Consider the following 20,549-nt stretch of genomic DNA (forward strand, 5'->3'; position numbering starts at 1 on the left):
GAATCAGTCAATATGACATTAAACATTTACCTATGCCTCCATTGTACTGTATTGTATTTCTTGTTTAGAGCTCAGAGAAGTCAGAAGAATTTCTTCTTCACTATTTTTTTTTTTTTTTTTTTTTAACATTGTAATCTAAGCTACATTATATTTTGAAATTCTCACTGATACATTTGTAAAGAAAACAGTGCTCTTATGCCGGGTTTTCTAAATCATAAGTTCCTATTTCATCTCAAAATTCAATTGGGCTCTTGGCAACAATTTGATTACATAACTTGGATGGGTTGTGGCCACCAGAAAAACTACAGCTAAATATCTGTTCGGTGGAGCTTTACCATTTTCTATAGGCCCCTCGGCCTCTACCTCCGCCGCTAGAACCTCTAAGAAACCTGTCATTACGACCATCTGATAGACCAACTCGTCCACCTCGTGAGAACCCACCAACATTGCCACTACCAGAACCGCCTCTTCTGTTACCATATCCAACATGGCTGTCTCCATATCGCCCCCTTGACTGTTCTTTTTCCTGCAATGGTGGCAATGCTTTCACCACCTCTAACCTTATACCACCGGCATTTTGCTGCCCTATATTGAGCACGATAAGATGACACGATTCCGTCAGTAGTATGTATACGAAGACACAAAAAATGTATTAAAAAATGCAATATCCCACAAAGAGTTTAGTTGGGTCAAGCCAAATACATATGAGTTCCCCCTTCTTTTTGAATTGAATAAATAATAAGTGTGTAGAAATTTATCATAATTCATAAGATGCTATCTTATTACTACGATTTTTTAAAAAAGTTAAGTTATGAGGCTGTATGTAGTTGAAAACATATTTTGTCAACTTGACACATGTTTGACCCAGATCGACCCATTTACTCATAATGAATTGAATTTGCAACACCTAGAATACGATGGTGAATGATTGATAACACCTGATACCTGCAAGGAATGTGTCCAAATCATCAACAGCAACATCAAAAACAGCACATTTTTGATCAGCAGTCAATGCAAGACCTCTAACGGACTCAACCTTCTCTTCAGGTAAGAACCTCCTCAAGACACCATAAGCAAAACTGCAAAAAGGATTAAAGAACATTTGGGTATGACAATTAAGAATTAGAATAGAAATTTTAATCCATTTCGTTCTGCATCTAATCGTGATGGTTTGATTACAGTTATAGCTTCTTTCTAATGGGTAAAATGGGTAGCATCAATAAATTTAGCTTTATAAAACAGGACAAATGGGTCAAAAGTCACCTATTGTTTTCTTAAGACTTAAAACCTCCTTAATCATCTTGTTCCAAAAGCTTGACACACTGGTTTTTAAATAGATAGCAAAGATATTCCTGGTGAACCCAACTTGATGTTGGGTTGGTCATGCTTTGACAGATAAATGGGCCATAAAACAACTAACGGATCATGGGATGTAAGTGGTCTTGCCTTGGCCGAGTACTGGTTAATGAACTGGAATGTGGGTATAGTATAGGAGTGAGTGGGTTTTATTATATGCTTATTTGTTTTGTTTCTTTATTAATAGCATAGCAGCAGTAGGTTTTATGTACTCTCTTTATTGTAAGTAGAATTGAAAGCAGCAAAGTTCCTTTCTTATGCAAATTACATAAGTGAGTTTGAGGTTGTGATTATGGGCCTAAACCAACACCAGGCACATACTGAAATTATCCATTTGACTAGTTACAGTCCTATTTTCCCACCTCTAGGAATAATGGGCCATAAGCAATACACGCACGACAGCGGTAAATAAAGATGAAAATCAGATGCTCACGAAGGCGTGTAAATGGGTCTTCCAGCCTCGAGAAGTACTGTCACATAATTTTCCATGGAAGTTAGTAATGATCTTTGCTTGATCTGTGTATAACCCTGCAAAAAGTAGCAAGCAGATGTAAAATTCTTAGTCAGACACTCAACACACACACAGATACATGCAAAAGAATAGTAGCCCCAAAACACCTTTTTGCTCATTTTCTTAATGCATACTTACACTCATAATCCAATATTTTAAGCTAATGCAATCTAGGAAGCTATTATGTAATAAAATATGACTTGAAGTTTTCGACTGGTACAGCCAATTTGCCTTGTTACCTTTTTTAGCTAAAAACTTTTTATATGACCATTTAAGGATAGACTAAAAACCAAATTTAGTCATGCATAAGCAAACGGGTCAAAATTACGACCTCTATAAAGGATGGTAAAAAAGAGGAAAAAGTATGACACTCACAATGCTCTTGGCAAGCGCCTTAGCGAGCAGTTCTACAGGTGAGAGACCAGAAGTGTTCAAGAGATCTTCAGCAGCTGACTTAAAGACGGGGATCACACTGCATTTTCATAATTTTATGTATGTATATTATATATAAATCAGTAGAGGAATCAAGTACTCAGCATAACCAACTACAAGGATTTGTGATACCTATCCGTGATTTGAAGTATAGCTTCTGCAGCATCCACACCAGCAGCTTTGGCGATATCGGATGGTTGAGGAGCTGACACGTGTTCGAATTTTACACCAGCTTCTCTCTCTAACTTAGAAATATTTGCTCTCCTTGGCTCATAAAGTGTAATGGCAATACCAGAATTTCCTTAAAAGTTGAAAGTGTTATACTCAAAATCACCAACTTAGATACAGTAGAGGTTGCAAAATAGGCCGGTAACAAGTTGAACTTGGTCTGTGCCAAAAATAAGTTAACTCGCAGTATATGTCAAACTGGTAGGACATCAATAAACGACTGAGAAGGTTGTATGGATTAAAAATACAACTGCGGGTGACTCTGAACACTGACTTTTTCTCTTTTACCAAAATAATTCTATTTGATTCGTTTAAAATTAACAATAGCCCAATTCAAAGCATTCTTAATAAGTTGGAAGAAATTTCCTCCTCTAATAATAATAACAAAGAAAACTGATAGTTAGAATTACCTGCTCTTCCTGTCCTTCCTGATCGATGAATATAGTCATCAACATCACGTGGTGGTTCACACTACATAATGAAAAAGTAGCCATATGCTCATATGAATAAGATCAAATATACAATTGCATATATGTATCCAATATTTGATTCTCACATATGTATCAAACCTGGATAATCAACTGAACATCGTTTATATCCAGTCCACGTGCAGCCACATTTGTGGCAACTAGTATCAGGAACTTCCCCAATCGAAACCCTGCAAGTGTTGCCTGTTCAAAATATCACTACTACTAGTTATTAAAAAATATAATTAAGATACATTCTTATTCTTAAAGTATACCATCTCCAATATTAGCCTTTTTCAGATTGTTGTCATTAACATAAAACCATGATGGAAGTTATTGGTCCAATCTACTAGTTCGGTGTTGGACAATTCTACATTGACAACAGCTTTAGGAGTACTTTACGCAAAAAAAAGCTACCTTAGGAGTAGTACAATCTCCAAGAACACATTATCAGAATGCATGATAATAGAAGGATAAGTACGTATTTTGATAGTGTGTACCTCGCGTTGAGTCTGCTGTATATCCCCATGCAATGGTCGTGCTCCGGGCAACACTCCAGCAAGTTCAGAACAATAATCTTTTGTTTCTGTAAAAATAATGGTTCGTCCTCCACTACAGATAATTGGCAGAAAATATAAGAACATTGTACATTTTTCAGAAGTACATAAAACTTGTAACAATTATAACCTGTAAATAACTACCTGTTATGATGGCGAATTATATCAGGAAGAACTTGGTATCTTGCTGAACTAGAGCAAGGCATGATTATATGTCTCACGTTTTCATTGGCCTTCATTACCTCCACACCAACAAGATCTACAGTCTTTTTGTTCGCTTTCAGAAACTGTGAAGCAATCTAGGAAAGAAACAAAAAAGTTGCCATGATGCTCATGATACTATTTTGTAGAGGTGGCAAGACAGGCGGGTCGGGTGAGTTGGGTAATGCGTTTGGATTGAAATGGGTCATTTCTATATATGAGTCATGTTGGGTTCGCTTCACTAGGATTACAAAAGCAATATTATAGCACAAAAGTTTAAAATCTTTGATTAAAATAATTTAGGAGGTTATATGCATACAGAGTAGACTATGTGCATAACTCTAGCCCCGTTTGATCTGTTCCATTTGTAATAAATCTAAACCCGAATCGACCCATTTATGAAACTACCACTTTAACTATTTTGGTGATATGCCATATATGATTTCTTGTGAGCTCACTATGAAAGAAACATCATATATTCAACTAACTGAACCTAGATAAGAATATGAGAAATCGAGAATCTTTAGATAGACTTACATGGTTTACCCAAGCTGGTAAAGTTGCACTAAACAAAACAGTTTGAACTTTGCTTGCATCATTGACCTTGCCTTGGAAGTTAAAAACCACAACAACATGATTTAGTAGATCTTTTCGGTTACCATTATAACATTTATGAAATATTTGGCAATCTACAATTATAACATATACCGGTACAACTGAAATGATTTGATCATAAATGATAAGTAGGGATATGTACGATTACCTAGAATATACTCCACGTCTTCAACAAATCCCTGCCTCAACATTTCATCAGCTTCATCAAGAATGCGGAACTTCAGAGAACTGAAATCAAGATTTCCTCTCTCTATGTGATCCTACACAATTACCGTATTGCATAACGAGTTAAATGTAGAAATGTAAGTCTTAAGTTCTTTTTAAGATCATCAAAAACCGATATGCCGGTGTCAATAAAATACTTGAACTCACAACATAAGAATGCATAGAATCCATCTATATCTTGGAACATAGCTATTGAAAAAAAAATTGAAACCTCTTTTAAAGATAACTAATACCTTAACACGACCGACGGCCCCCACAACTATATCCACCCCTTTTTTCAGTTGTGCTGTTTGAGGAGAAATTGACGCTCCACCTCCACCATACAAACAACACGATGTCAATCCCACCGCATCACCATAGTATTTAAAGTCAGAAAATACCTATAACAAAAGCAACATTAATTGTCTACAAGATGGTGTTCGACTGTTCGTAATAACACTAAACAATGACTTAAAGCATATACCTGCTTTGCTAATTCCCTTGTAGGTAGAAGCACAAGAATTGTTGGTGCTCGACCGTAACCACTCCTCCGTGATGCTTTCTCAGGTCCATTTGTTAGGGACTCTAGTATCGGCAAAATGAATGCTAATGTTTTACCCTGTTTGTTAAAAGTTTAACTGAAACTTTCTATTTTTCTTTTGCCACAGTCCCACAAATGATCATATTGAAACCAAGCATTAAAACACAATTTCGTGAAGGGGAAAATAACCCAAAACAAACGATTACACTCTTCCATATCCAAATGCATAAACCTAAATATGCTACTAACCTACTAGTGATCCAAACTTCTTTATAATTCATCTCATATTACTAAAAATAACCGTTATCAAAAAAATCCACTATAACCTAAAAAACAATCCCATAAAATAGCAGCATATTTTACAAAATAATACAATTTAGTAGTAACACTTTTTATAATGTCCCAACACGGTAATGAAAGCTTTAGGAACGGGCCAAGATAACATAACTACCACAAGCTGCTACCAGTACCGGAAGCACATGGGGGCGAAGGCTGCCATCTTCCCCCAACCCCCAAGAACTATATTTAGTATTATTTTTATGTATTAATTTAGTCTGTCCAAAGTTAACCGTAGAATAGAAAAAGGTATTACCCGGCAAATTAGACTATATTGTATGCAATATGTACTTCATTATCCTATAAAACTTGCATTAATCGTAAATTATAAACAGTAATTCGATGAACATATAAAACACTTCATGAATCCATGCTAAGTTAACAAACCATACATCACAATAATGATGTTGAGAGTTCTTACTATATCATAACCCAAGTTTCACACATTACAAATGTCATAATTATGAATCTCGTATACAACTTCAAATAGTAGAAATACCTGGCCAGTTTTAGCCTTTCCAATCAAATCATGACCGTCATATATTAATTCGAACGTACGAGCTTGAATAGGAAACAAAGATTCAATCCCCTTCATCTCCAATGCGTTCCTTAATGGTTCTGATATCTTGAAATTCGATACCGAATTTGGATTCTTATCATTAACACTATCATTATATTCATGCATTCCCATTGATTTCATATTCTTCCTTTTAATCGTCTTCAATAATCATATTCATACTCTTTAACATATATTCAAAAATGAAATAAAATCTATTATAAACAAATCCATAACACTTTTATCTTACGTAAAATTCACAAATTGAAGAACATGAACGTACGTAATTAATGCAGAATCTTGAGTTAGAAAATGGATCAACTTTTTTGAGTATATCTCATGATCTAGTTCTGTTGAAAATTCTTTTATTAATTACTTGAATATGGAGTATGACGTGGCAACTTTGCTTTTTTTTTTTTCCTTTATTTTTTTTAATAAAAATAATACGTGGAACGAAAGACTTTATGTTTATCGACACTGTTGTAATCGATAAAGTCGATAAATAACTATATGCTGACACATTTTATTATCTAACCTCATTTTTGTCATCGACACTGTTGTTATCGATCGTTTTTAATGTTGAACTAGTGAGGTTTAGGTCCCGCATTGTCGTGTTGAAACGGTTTTGCTATGATAGTTTACTTATGTTGAAACTATTTAAAAATCCAAAAGAAAAAAAGTGCGAACAAACTAAGAAATAACTTGAACAAAACAAAAAATGTTTGTGCGGGAAAACTAAGAAAACCACGTAAAAAAGTTTGCAATATCGAATACATATATTTTGTTTGTGCAATAAAATGGAAAAAACAAAAACAAAGGAAGAACAAAATATTGAGTAAAACAACAATAACAGAACTCAATCCCTGCGCGGGGTATGGGGGAGGTAAGTTGTAGACAGTCTTATCTCTACACATAGGTAGAGAGACTGCTTCCATAGGGACCTCCGGCCACAAAGATGTGCAAGACGGAAAATGAGAATTGTTTAGAAAAACCATACCTGTCTGCCGAGAATCTGAAAGAAGAAATACTCGTCTGCTGAGTCTGGCTACTTTGCGGGTCGGAACGAGTATCAACCATACGCTCTACCGAAATCTAGGTGGGAAATCTAGCTCGCTACTTTAGAAAATATTGAGTAAAAGTTTCCAATAATTAGTTGAGAACACAAAAACCAAAAAACTATGATAAACACCAAGAAAAAACCCCAAACGGGATCTATAATGGCAAGATCTAAATAGTGATGTGGGGTATACGATGATCCAATAGAAGATTACACAAAAGCAAAAGAAAAAACTGTCACACCCCCAAGATGGGGTACGACATGGGGTGCGACTTTTCAAGTAATCACAACATAAGATATAATGAACGACCACTAAACGTGTCGTTTTTGAAATACATTTAGAAATATCATCGTTTTGATAAACATAATAATAGAATACTTGAAATAGAAATTTGTTCTTACAACATTAGATTATTAAACAAAATAATAAGATAAAGACTTTAGCAAATTGATAAGTCAATTTCCTAAGGTCTGAGAGACGGTTTAAGCTGTCCTTAGCGCATGCAACAGTAGGCATTCCAAGTCATAGCAATTCGTCTAATTTCCTGAAATACATGCTAAAAGTTGTCAACATAAAGTTGGTGAGTTCCATAGGTTTTTATAAAAGTAGGTTCCATGAACCACAAGATTTCCGAGTAGCTATTGTCTAAAAACAATGCTAAAGTAAAGAGAGTATACATTGAACTAAGCTCACGAAACGAAACTTGACAGTGGTGTGCCTCAAGTAAGTACTTGTTCAGAGTACTCAAGTTTTCCAAATATATATGCATCCATTCGCCCGTACAGGTCAAGTTGGAGCTACCAACCCGGATGGGGAGTGTCAATCCCAAATAGCGCTACCCAATATATCCACGTTTATGTCCATAACTAACCGTTTCATGATAGTGAGGCATTAAGTGAAGAGTAACTTAGTACAATCTATGTATACACTTTTCAAAGTACTCGTATCCATCATACAAGTAAAGAGCATGTATTTCACCCCAATAATAATTAAATAAAGCGGGGCTATGAAAACTCACCTTAGAGATTTGTGAACGTGGTAAGTATAAATGCGAGTAAATTTCCAAATGTGTGACGTTAACCTAAATGCACAAAATTAAATATTTGTCTTAATAATATGTTTTAATCATAATTATTCTAAAAGCTTTTCATCATCAAGTAAAGAGTCGGTATATTTATTGTCTAAATTTATTGTAATTTGTTATGAAAAAAATATATTCTCAAAGTTATTTAAAGTTTGATAAATAACTTTTATTTGAATATCTCTATCTTAAATAGTGCTTTATTTATAAAATAACATCTTCTTGTATTAGTAATACAAAGGTATACTTTGTATTTGTATGTTTCGAAAATTTCGACAGCTTTAGGATCGTGATTGTCATGATGCATTTTGTGTTGGAAGTAATATTATTTTCACTTTTGTATTTAACTAGTTATATAATGAATAATTATATAAAGTTTTAGAGGGTACAATGAATATATCGTTTTATCATTTTTAATGAAAAGTCATTAGTATGTATCTAGTCTACTCCATGTTCATAAATTAACTTCCTAGATGCATATTCAATATTTTCTCCCAAATAAGAGGTTCTGGTGTTTGTTGTTTCACAAATACTAAAACAGTTTTAAATATAGTTCATGCTTAAAGTTTACTAAAAAAAAAATACAAAAGTATCTGCTTAAAAGCTTGTCATCACTTTTAGAAAGACAATATAAAACCTTGACCATATATCATTTTCTATTTATTTTGAAGTTAGTAAGATAGTTGTACATATTTTGGTCCCCACACTACCCATCACCACCATGATATAAAAGAAAGAAATATGAAGCCACTTTCATATTCCGATAATTCATACGTGAGATTCAACATTTCAAGTACAACTAATATTTTATTTGGCTTTTACAATCATTTCTCTTTATTATGGTTAAAAAGGACTTCCTTGAACTATAACCTCTTATTCTTAATCTGCCTAAACCATACTATCATATTAGTTTAACCCTTTTATTCATCATAAAATATAATAGTAGTAATCGGTTAACAGCTTTAAGTGTTGGTTTCTCCCAACCCAAACCCATAATATACATAATTAATTACAACAAAAATATGGGTAAAAGAATATACATATGAAACCCAACAACTAATAATATAGAGAAATACATAACATTTTTAAGGTGATGAATAAGGTAGAGAGATATGATAAAGATAAACTTGTGAATAATTCATGTTCTTGTTCCTACCATCATTCAAAGTGTTTAAAACCAAAGGTTAAACACCCAAATGATAGCAAGTGGGTCTTCAATAAAACCCAAAATAAACAAGAAAAGAGTTAAACCTATTGATTTAAGATGACTAGATGTTGTTGCAGTGTGGTGGGGGTTCGGTGGTGTACTGGTGGTGCTGTGCCGCTGCTCCGTTGGTGGCTGCCGGCGGTGATGGCTGGCTGGTCGGAATAGTAAGAAAGGTGGAGGGAGAGAGAAGGAGTCAAGGACTTGTTTGTTTGTTTCCCTTTTTATATATATATATTTATAAGTATATATGAAATAAAATGAAAGTATGAGGGGACCATTACCTTATATGAGGTATGTATATATATAGGGACAAGTGGGTTTAGATATTTTGGTGGAAGGGAACGGTTTTGGGGGTTTGGTTGGGGTAACAAGTCTAGTTCCATGTTAAGCATGAGTTAAGTAGATGTGTGGATATCCATTTATGTTTGCTGTGTTCATTTTGTAACAATAATAATAATAATGCCTAGTTTAAGTTCACCTGGACTTTAGCAATGTGTTGAGAATCTCAAGTTGAAATTAGATCTAGAATGGACTTTTTGTTGACTTAATCACCACCATTCATCTTACTAATCTACCTTGCTAAGGTATACTAATTTTATATAAATTAATTAAATGTTTAAAGTTTATAATTTTAATAACTCTTTTTATTACTTTATTTATTGTTTTCTTGATTTATAATTAATATATATATATATATTTTATATATATAAGATTTACATTGTCTTGACTAGATAAGTATATAATTATTACAATCTACAATTATAAGTATTAATGAATGCCAAGTTTTGTCCACCTGAAATTTGACGGGTGTCACAAAAACTATGCAAAAAACCAAGAGAAACCGAAAAAAATAACTTTAACGGGATCCGAAATAACAAGATCTGAATAGTAACCGTAGAGTAAAGGTGAACCAATATAATCGCGTCATGTGACAGTGGCACTGTTCATTAGCCTTACGTTTAATGAGACTACAATATAAATAATATATAATGAAACAAAGACTTTATGTTTATGAGATTATTCATAATGTACTATAATCTATAATCTATAACGTTTATATGATAATTTTAGCCCCATGTTAAAAGCTTAGATTTTTGATACACATCAAATGATCATTTCACCCTTTAATGACAAAATGCATTTATATCATTAGTCATTTATCTTTTAAAATATCTTCACTAATCTCTTTAAATCAATCACCTGCGCCACTCGACGTCATCACCGCCGGTCACCGCCACCACCACATGACAAAATGCATTTATATCATTAGTCATTTATCTTATAAAATGTCTTCACTACTCTCTTTAAATCAATCACCTGCGCCACTCAACGTCATCACCCTCTTTTCATTGCATAGGAGCAAAATAGTTAATTGGTTTTTTGAATGGTTATTATTTCTTTTCCTCTTCAAATTTAACAATTTTAGTTTTCACTTAATCATCATTTTTAAAAAACTAAAATTCTATCATTAACTTTTTACTTTTATTTATCTTTCCTCATCAATGTATATTTTATTAATTTATAGACCTATATCAATATATACATAAACATAAATTTTTAGTTATATGTTTTGGGGTTTATTTTTTAATTTTGTTTACAACATCTTTATCTTTTGGTCATTTTCGAGAATAAACATAAACATGATTGTGTTGTTGTATATTGTACTAAAAAAAACGTATACGTAACAACCTGATTTTGTACTATTTGTTTTATTTCGAACCAAATGAATACAACATATTTTTTTGAAAAAGTTTGTTATTTCTTTAGCCTCGACCCATTAGACTTATGCTATGAGAAACCAAAACCTCCCCACCAGGGGCGGTGTTACATGGAGGCAAAGGGGGTTAATGTTATTCTCCAAATTTATATTTTGTCATGTATTTTTAAATTTCTTATAAATTTTTGAAACTTTCTTATAGGTCTGTAATATTTTGTCCCTTTTAGATTTATTTTTCATGAAAATTTTAATTTTAACCCTTTTAAGATTTTTTTTTGATACCGCTTCTACTCCTCCCTTAATTTATAATACGAGTAATAATTAGAAACTAGAAAACCATAATAAAATCACATCATAAGTACATTGTATTATAGTACCTAACATTTTAATCACAAGTATTCGAATTGGTTATTATGTATCAACTAGTAAATAAGGCACAAATCAACTGAAAATTGTTTGAAAATTGTGAAGAGGTATCTACTTAAAAGTCTTAAGTTCTGTTTTTTAATGATAAACATATGAGATTTTTTTCATAAAATTCATTGCAGTTACAAGGTCTTTGATCTTGGGATGATCCACCTTGATTCGAGTTTTATTGTTCACATTTATGAGTTGGATTAATCGGGAGTTTTTCGAGAGTCCTGATCTCCCAACATACATGTATTTTAATAGTAAGAGTAAAATAAAATGTCGTTAAAAAAAAATTCTAAATTGCTCGGAGTCTAATAAGATCCATGGATCGGACATTAAAAGGAAAATTACGTGTCAACAATATATTCCTCCCGCCTGAATATATTCTCTCAATTGCCGATTATAATAATAATAATTATTATTATATTATTATAGTTAATAATAAATCTATCAATCAATTTGTATATCTTAGAATAGAATATTAATAACAAAATAAAATAAAATAATAATCACAACGAACCCCCATTTGTGTTGGCCATCATTTTACGTCAAAACCGTTTCTTTTTCACACTCTTTCTTTCTTTCTTTCTGTTTCTTTCCATCCAGAAAGAAAGAAAGAAAGCAAGAATCAGTTCTGACTATTGAAAAATTCAACCAATTTGAATTCTCTCACATTTACTATCAACAGTTTCTAACAATGGCGAGAATATTCGCCACAGTTTTGATGATAATGACGATATTGATGATTGTAAAGGTTTCTGCGAGATCTGATAAGGAAACAAGAGAGAGATTTTATGGAAGTTTAGTGAATTCGTCGGCGCCGGAGTCCGGCGATGACGGCAGTATTGCTAAAATGTTTGATCGTGTTTTAGAGAAAGAGTTTTCCGATAATGACGCCACTGATGCTAGTAAGTTCTCCTTTTTATTTAAGTTTTTTTTATTTTAATTCAAATTTAGTTCATTAATTCATCTCTTTTGTTACTTAATTTAGGTGCAATTTAGCTTGATTTCAATTGCCTGACTGTCTAGATCTGATTATAACCGCTTATATATATATATGTATGTATGTATATCTTGCTCGTAGTGTAAATGCATGATTTGTTACAGAAGAATTAAGTTTTACAGGAACTATATATATATATTGCTCGTAGTGCAAATTAGGGAGTGAATTTTTGGATTTAGGCATTGTGTGATTAGTATATGGATATGAATGCTATTATTAGCGATGAGTGATGACTTGGCATGTCTAGCTTTGTGATTAATGAGGATTTTCGGATTATAAATCTTTGGATTATTTAGCTCATAATGGAAGTGAATGAAATGAAACAGAAGAATTAAATTATACAGGAGCTGGGATTTTGGATTTTAGCATTGTGTTATTATAGCTTGCATTTCTAGCTTTGTGATTAACAAGGATTTTCGTCTTATGAGTGGAGTGCATTATTGAGGTGATTGTGGGATTACTCGAGATTGAAGGGATTGCATGTTAAGGTTTTAGAATTAGGAGGTAGGTTCAGGGGGTGTCCATTCGTATATAAATCTTGGGTAGATCTCCTTGTAGGGGTCTAGAGGTTACTGCTAAAACGAATGGGTGTGATGCCCTTTTCCTGCAACCAACTTTTAACATAATTTATACTGAAAATCTGATTTTTGGGTCTCAACTCTCAACATACAATCACTTTGTTTATGGCTTTATGCTGTTTGATTTAGTACCTGAAAACTGCAGTAGTAACCTTAAAATATCGAATTGTGGATTTCATGTAAGCTGAGGCATAACAGGGGCGAAATACTACAATTTGAAAGTGTTCCCAATTCACAGTAGTTATAAGAGTCATATATTGATCATCATCTCTCACTAAATTCCAACATTTTTGTTATTTATATATCCAGTAACCTACAATCTGGAACCTAAAAATAGTATTGAGAATTTAATATATCTTACCTCTATATATTGGTTAACAAAAAGAATGTGCAAACTTGTTGTGGCAGTAGTATCAACATAGCATCTTGCCTGATCAGAAATATGAACTCCCTGTTATCTTATTATTGTGGGTGGTTTATTAAATGTGCCTTTGTCTAACAATGTGAGTCAAGTTAAACTTCATTATAGTGACTTAGTGAGTGGGCTATTAGTAGACGCCTTTTACATGTTTGAAACTTATTTTGACAAGCTGATATAGGAGAAAACAATTTACGTATAAAATAAAATATGTATGCAATGATGCTTAATGTACGAATCCTTACACCTTTTCATAAATCCTTATGTTAGCAACCTCTTATGATGTGACGGACCCGGCTTTTATATCACATGATCACTGTGAACTAATTTGTTGGCCCTTACTGAGTTTCATTTTCTTCTTCATGTCGTTTCTGTGTTTAGTGGTATCTCACACTTATCCCTTTGTATAATGTAGGTTCTGCTCGAAGCAGTTTCAATAACAGTGTGGCTGATCAAGAAGTAAGATTTTTATTAATAGTTCAAAGACAGTGCTCTATTCTATTTGAACAGCTGTTCAAGGACAGTAGTTAGTTTCACTTTCATATTTATGAATATACTTTAACCATTTTAGACTAGGATATCTCGGTGATATCATGGTTTTGATCTAAATTGTAATAGGCAGCTTAAGAATTATTTTATTTAAATTATTTAATAGCATATCTCATCTATTTCAGTTATTGCATATCAGTATAGGATTATTAATCAAATGGTATATTGCAGGCTGTACTGGAAACTGTTGCTAAAATCACACATGAGAAGGCTAATAAAAATGACACTCAAGAGACGACGTAAGTATCTTATCATGCCTATTGTGTATACCCCTGTCAGTTGATTGAGTTCTGAACTTCTGATTACTACAGTATAAGTTAGTGTAGCAGAATATCTCCCCTTACCACTGTCCAAATGCCACTGCAATGTTATCTTTCCTTTTGATAAGATAATTGCTACAACCTTGGATCCTGTTCCATATAACTAGACATCCATACTAACTTTGTGAACCTTTTTATACTGACAGTGAAGATGAGGGCACACAAACATTGATAGACAAACAGGTAACTGAGTAGATGATACTCTATAATGTTATTTGCTTCACTCTTCTACCTTTGGATAATCATTATATGCTGTTGTTTAATTGCAGGACAACGTGTTCGTAATATCAAACAAGAAATCTAAGTATCCAATACTTCAAGTAGATGTAAGGTCAGATCTTTTGTATTTTTGAGATACTCTTTTTTAAATTAATTTTGAGTTTCAAGTATCTATGGATGAAATGTTTGTGGTCCTGGATATCAAGTTGATATAGCTCTTGTGTGTGTTTCATGTCTATAGGCTGATTTCAGATTTGGTGGTGATCATTGTTTCTGCTGCTATTGGTGGAATTATCTGTTCCTGCCTTGGACAACCGGTTTGTATATCTAGTTTTGAAGTTTTTCATGTTTGTATTTGATCTTAGATTTCAAGAGTTTTTCTACAGATCATAACCTGTAGGTGGCAATTTTGACTATCTTACTTTTTAATTGGTCGATTGAGGCTAGGTTTTATTTTTAAACGGAAATGGGCCGGTCAAATGGATCAAAAGTTGTCCAACTTGCGTTTTTAATGTTTAAAATTGTTTCATGGAAAATTAGATTGTTTTTTATATGGTTAGACTTTGTTATGTCTGAGCATAATATTCTCTGTGCTTCAACCTGAAACTAATACCTTGTTCCATGGCTGCTTTGCTAGGTTATTGTCGGCTATCTTCTTGCGGGGTCCTTGATTGGACCTGGTGGTTTGAAATATGTAAGTGAGATGGTACAGGTTGAGACTTTTGCTCAGTTTGGTGTGGTGTTCCTTTTATTTGCTCTAGGATTGGAGTTTTCTATGCCAAAGGTATGCTTCCCGCTTTTCAGATGCCTGCTTTCATAAGCTCTTTGAGTTATATGCGTAAGTTTCTTCATCATGAAGTAAAGTCAGCATCATTTATCTGTTATGCAGCTAAAAGCTGTTGGTCCTGTAGCTGTTCTTGGAGGTTTACTTCAGATACTTATTCTAATGTTTTTGTGTGGAGCATTGGCCATGGTACTTGTAATCTTCTTTGCATTGAACTTCACAAATTCATATGGTTCTGTTTAATTGAATGTTTATCGCTGTAATTGATGGGCACAGTTATGTGGAGCAGAACTTTCAGAGGGTGTTTTTGTTGGTTGCTTCTTGTCAATGTCTTCAACAGCAGTGGTTTGTTACTTCATCAATCTTGGATTGTTTGATTTGTGGTTTGCTAGTCTGGGAAATGAATATGTGCTTGGCTTTCCTCTCTTCAGGTTGTGAAGTTTTTGGTTGAGAAAAATAGTAATAATGCTTTGCATGGTCAAGTCACTATTGGGACACTCATTTTTCAGGTAACTAGTGGCCGCATTTTCCATGATTGGAGGAGTATATAAGCATATATGATCAGAAATAAAGAAATGCTTGTAATGCATATTCTAATTTACTCATTTTGCCTTCCCAGGATTGTGCTGTAGGCTTACTATTTGCTTTGCTGCCAGTTTTGGGTGGTAACAGTGGGGTTTTTCAGGGTTTGGTATCAATGGGAAAACTGTAAGTCTTTTGCTTCTGGCTTTTTCTATTTCTTATATTAATGTGCATGCAGCAACAACCCCTTCACACTTTACAGTGAATTGTTTGTTGGGAATTCTGTTTAACTAGGCATCTATGCAACTCTTCCTGTAAAGGACTACAGTTCTATGCAAATTGTTCAAAACATTACATTACAGTTAAGGTGGAAATTTTAACGATTCGAGTTGTATATGATTTTCAAGTAGAATAGATAAATATAGCAAAAGCAAATGGGTTGAATGTGTCAAAATTCTCCAAGCTGGGTTTTTAACACATAAGTCTTCTAAATCATTGTATTTGAAAAATCAGACATTATCGAAGTTCAATAGTTTTTATGCTAATAGTTTATAGAAACCATAACTTTTGAAGAAAAAGCATTCCCGGTTATCTGCTCATATTTCCACCTCTAGGTACCATATCGCAGCAGCTCATCTGGAATGGGACATTAACTATATTTTTCTTTGCTAAACATTTTTTGTTCACTTCAGGCTGATGACTTTGTCAACATATCTCTTTGGTGCTTCACTTTTGACATGGTCATTCATGCCCCGATTCCTTAAGCTGATGGTGCAACTATCATCTCAAGTAAGTTATGGCAGGACCATGCCATTATTAAGTTTTCAATAATATTTATAATCTAGACAGCACTCCAGCGGCAGTGGTATTTCCTTTATGCGGGTTCATGTATTATTTAAACTGTATTTTTTTCATTTTAATCTTTAAGATACATTGCTTGCTAGTATATGTTTGTAATTCTGTTTGTTCTTGTGCTTCAGACAAATGAACTCTACCAGCTTGCTGCTGTAGCTTTTTGCTTATTATCTGCTTGGGTAGGTTAATCAATCTCTTCACCCTTCATTAAATTTAGGCATTTTTTCAAGGATCTGATTAATCAAATTAACTCATTAGTGGGAACTACTTTAAGAATTAGGATACAAATTTAATCGCATAAGTATTTTCTTGATCAATTTCATTATCGAATGAATTTGTAAACCTGTTGATATTTTCCCCATAGTTGTTATCTAAGCAATGCTTTCTCTGCAACTATTAATTAATAGATCGTTGGTGTTCTATTCATGAACTCATACCTTATACAGTTCGTGCCCAGTTTCTACTCTGACATTGTATTTTAATCCTTCAGTGCAGTGATAAGTTGGGGCTAAGTCTTGAGCTGGGCTCCTTTGTGGCTGGTGTTATGATTTCTACAACGGATTTTGCACAACATACTTTAGATCAGGTAATTTACCATGCAACTTTTTCTGGAACTTACATACCTGTGATAGCAATTTTGACCAATTGACTTTTGAATGGATATGTTTGGGTCATTTTTTTAATTGGTATTTAAAAATAAAAAGTAACTTAAAAGGAAACTTTGCAAATGGGTCAAGCATGTGGACTTCTTCTTAATCATTTTTATTATTATATTATTATTATTATTTTAATATCTTTCGTCTGTAATCATGTTTCACGCATCAACTAGTTGTAGAACATAGACAAAAGTTGCTTAGGTCAACTCAAGCCACACTAGAAACAACCTATATCAAATTGTCACCAATTCACCTGACCAAATTGTGTATAGCGCATGCATATTAATTGTTATAAAAAAGAAAAATCAAAGTTCTAATATCCCTGCATGTAAGTCATTCTGTTTATTGGTTATGATATGTTTTCCATTAAGTCTTGAACTTCCATTTTGCTGTATGGGTACACTTGATTAGATGGATGGTTCGTAATCTTTGAATGTCTTTAGGTGGAACCAATACGCAACTTATTTGCAGCTCTTTTTCTATCAAGCATCGGAATGCTGATACATGTGCACTTCTTGTGGACTCATGTGGATATACTATTAGCATCTGTTATTTTGGTGATTGTTGTTAAGACTACAGTTTCTGCCGTCATTACCAAAGCCTTTGGTTATGGTGTTAAGACATCGTTTCTTGTAAGTTGGACTACTGAATCTCAATGAATGATAAAAGATCACATATCCAATTTACTTGGAATTTTCTTTTGGTAATTTCTGTAGGTTGGAATTATGCTTGCTCAAATTGGGGAGTTTGCTTTTGTCCTATTAAGTCGTGCCTCAAATCTTCATCTTGTTGAGGTTCTCTCTCTCTCTCTCTCTATATATATATATATATATATATTACACACACATTTGAATCACATCTCTAAGCAAGCATCGTTTAGTTATCTTTTCTAGTGAACTTTGAAGTCTTCTTTAGTAAGTCTGTTTACGTATTGAAAGACTTTATACATATATCTGTGACCAAAGTTAGTCAAATCAGCGGTATCTATAATCTTATGGGCTTATGGCTGATGTGCATGGGGACATTTAATAGGAATAACATATTCCTTTTGTGTTCTGTCCTGTATTCTGAGTCCAATTCTGACTTTTAACTGTTGGATTAATCGCTTTCAACTTAGAAATGATCAGTCTCACTACATTGCACAAATCTTCTGATAATTTTATATTAAATGAGGAAAAGTATAGCAATATATCGAAAGAGAAATATCAAAAAATGTTCTTCTGTTAGACATTTCAGTGTTGATCATCTTATTAACCTGTGCTAATTAATATTTATCTCCATCTAGGGTAAGATGTACCTTCTTCTTCTCGGCACAACGGCTCTTAGTCTGGTTAGTTTCCGATACTTTCTTTCTTAAATTAATCGGAAAATTTTCTTCTTCATCTAACATTCATGTGCAGGTGACAACTCCTGTACTCTTCAAGCTGATACCTGCTGTCATGCACTTAGGAGTTTTGATGCATTGGTTTCCTGCAGATACCACCCCACAGCCTGAGGTATCTCTCTCTCTCTCTCTCTCTCTCTCTCTTGTGTGCGCGTTCCGATTGAAGCCAAGTGTTTTATACATAATAATCACTTAGAATTGGAGCTCTTAGCAATACTATTGACTGAAAGTTGATAAGTTCCACCACAAAGAAACAATTCGGAACTGTAACACCTATAATATTGTATGGGGCGAATTTAATGATTGCCTGTTATACTTCAAACTATCGTTTTTACCGACTTAATTCTATAGTATCATTGATTTTTCCTTTTAGTTGTGGTTCCCTTATTTCTAATTCATTTAGGAGTTTCTGTAGAGCTTGATGATAAAAAACCTAGATACATTTTTCACATAACTTGGCTTGTAAAAGCACAACTAAAAGAGATATGTAGTCTGTCTGCTTTCTCTTGAATCTGTTTCGGACTTGACCTAAAACAACATGGGTATTGAGATTTAGACTGTACGAGTGACGTTGCTCGTTCTGGTTTGGTCGTGACGGGTTCTGGTGGGTTTGTCTGTTCAGGCCTATCTATTCCCATCTCTAGTAGACTGTATTTTATTCTTTTATTGCTGCTGACATTAAACATGATAATTTCTTGACATCATCCATTATTTTTAAACTGGCATCAGGGTTGTCATATATTCCCTGTGCCACTCTCTTTTAGTGTGAATATAGAGGTGGCAGCTTTAACCTATGTACTTTTGAATTGGTGGTGCTTCACGTCATATTTTATCACTAGTTGGCCCGAAGGGGGTAAAATAAAAAAGATTTGCCTAAAAGAAAATGGGTCAAATTAGCTCAAAGGTGTTCAAACATCAAACTATATTATTTGATGCATGAAACCTCCCAAGTCATTGTAGTCTAAACATAACATTATCATTGGAATTATATAATTTTAATCATAATTATGAATCTGAAGTTTTATAACAAATGATGTTTTGTTCAACCTATTGACCAAAAGTTCTATAAGAATTGCCTTGCAAAATAAAGTTCTATAATAGGTAATGCGGCATCTAAGGCAACGTTTTACGTATAACCCAAAGCTTTTGGTTTGTTGCAGTGGATCTTGTATGCATTATGAATTTACCATTGTTATTTAATGTTAAATATCTAAGATTTGAAAATTGCCCTTCTTTTTTTTTTTCTTAAACTGTTCTACTCAATTGTTTGCAGGAGAAAACTTTGGTGACTGAAGGACATAGCAAAATGACGGAACAACGGAACAGAGTGTTATGAGTCACAAACTCCAACATGTTAACATCACCAAGAGTTGTAGGCTACAACAGTCCTGATGATATTGATGATGCCTTTTGAGTTACTAGCTATACAGTAGTATATGGCAGTTAACTTAGTTAGGAATATTCATGTACATATAGGAGAGGGGGGTTTTGTCTATCTGTAATACATGTGCACAGGGCATTTAGGTAGGTGCTAATGTAGAATGTGTGACAATACATTTTAACAGCCAATTTTGATAGACTTCTTGGTGGGAGGCACATTTATTCAAGAATGCCATATGCACGTTTTGGCATATAAATGTGGAAAGCTGTATATTTGATTGTACCAGATGTCCCAGTAACTATATTTTCAGTGAAGAGATATAAATGCAGATTTTTTTTATTTTTGATTTATTTTTTTGTGTTTGTGTTTGTGGCTAATTGTTGTTTCTAACATCTGCGTGAT

At 33.5% G+C, this 20,549-nt stretch overlaps 2 protein-coding genes and 1 long non-coding RNA gene across 5 annotated transcripts; 1 reads left to right on the top strand and 2 right to left on the bottom strand.

The window, feature by feature from the left end:
* Window positions 1–203: 203 nt before the first annotated feature.
* Window positions 204–7,070, bottom strand: LOC122586181 (DEAD-box ATP-dependent RNA helicase 7-like). 2 transcript variants are annotated; one of them, XM_043758287.1, is made up of 15 exons: window positions 7,002–7,070; window positions 5,948–6,188; window positions 5,056–5,190; window positions 4,826–4,972; window positions 4,516–4,627; window positions 4,290–4,360; window positions 3,696–3,850; window positions 3,495–3,606; window positions 3,097–3,198; window positions 2,938–2,998; window positions 2,432–2,600; window positions 2,243–2,339; window positions 1,790–1,884; window positions 946–1,079; window positions 204–585 (listed from the first exon to the last, which is right to left on the bottom strand). In XM_043758287.1, exons 2-15 carry the CDS (start codon window positions 6,146–6,148, stop codon window positions 332–334), a joined length of 1,845 nt encoding a protein of 614 aa, XP_043614222.1. In that variant the 5' UTR covers window positions 6,149–6,188; window positions 7,002–7,070; the 3' UTR covers window positions 204–331. The 2 variants fall into 2 exon arrangements, with proteins under 2 accessions (XP_043614222.1, XP_043614223.1); XM_043758288.1 differs by lacking the exon at window positions 7,002–7,070 and having other exon boundaries at window positions 5,948–6,298.
* Window positions 7,071–7,358: 288 nt separating this feature from the next.
* LOC122585678 lies at window positions 7,359–9,607 on the bottom strand. 2 transcript variants are annotated; one of them, XR_006321757.1, is made up of 4 exons: window positions 9,395–9,607; window positions 8,081–8,143; window positions 7,740–7,928; window positions 7,359–7,606 (listed from the first exon to the last, which is right to left on the bottom strand). It is a non-coding gene; the product is annotated as an uncharacterized LOC122585678 (long non-coding RNA). The 2 variants fall into 2 exon arrangements; XR_006321758.1 differs by lacking the exon at window positions 7,740–7,928 and having other exon boundaries at window positions 9,395–9,603.
* A 2,436-nt stretch (window positions 9,608–12,043) lies between these two features.
* Window positions 12,044–20,497, top strand: LOC122603665 (K(+) efflux antiporter 5). Its single transcript, XM_043776437.1, has 19 exons — window positions 12,044–12,386; window positions 13,893–13,936; window positions 14,198–14,265; window positions 14,493–14,529; window positions 14,616–14,677; window positions 14,807–14,882; window positions 15,203–15,349; window positions 15,455–15,538; window positions 15,626–15,694; window positions 15,781–15,858; window positions 15,969–16,057; window positions 16,564–16,660; window positions 16,852–16,905; window positions 17,217–17,312; window positions 17,826–18,014; window positions 18,099–18,176; window positions 18,668–18,712; window positions 18,783–18,878; window positions 20,040–20,497. Exons 1-19 carry the CDS (start codon window positions 12,176–12,178, stop codon window positions 20,100–20,102), a joined length of 1,683 nt encoding a protein of 560 aa, XP_043632372.1. The 5' UTR covers window positions 12,044–12,175; the 3' UTR covers window positions 20,103–20,497.
* The last annotated feature ends 52 nt before the right edge of the window (window positions 20,498–20,549 follow it).

The sequence above is a fragment of the Erigeron canadensis genome, chromosome 1 (genome assembly GCF_010389155.1).
Source record: "Erigeron canadensis isolate Cc75 chromosome 1, C_canadensis_v1, whole genome shotgun sequence".
NCBI classification, from domain to species: Eukaryota; Viridiplantae; Streptophyta; class Magnoliopsida; order Asterales; family Asteraceae; genus Erigeron; species Erigeron canadensis.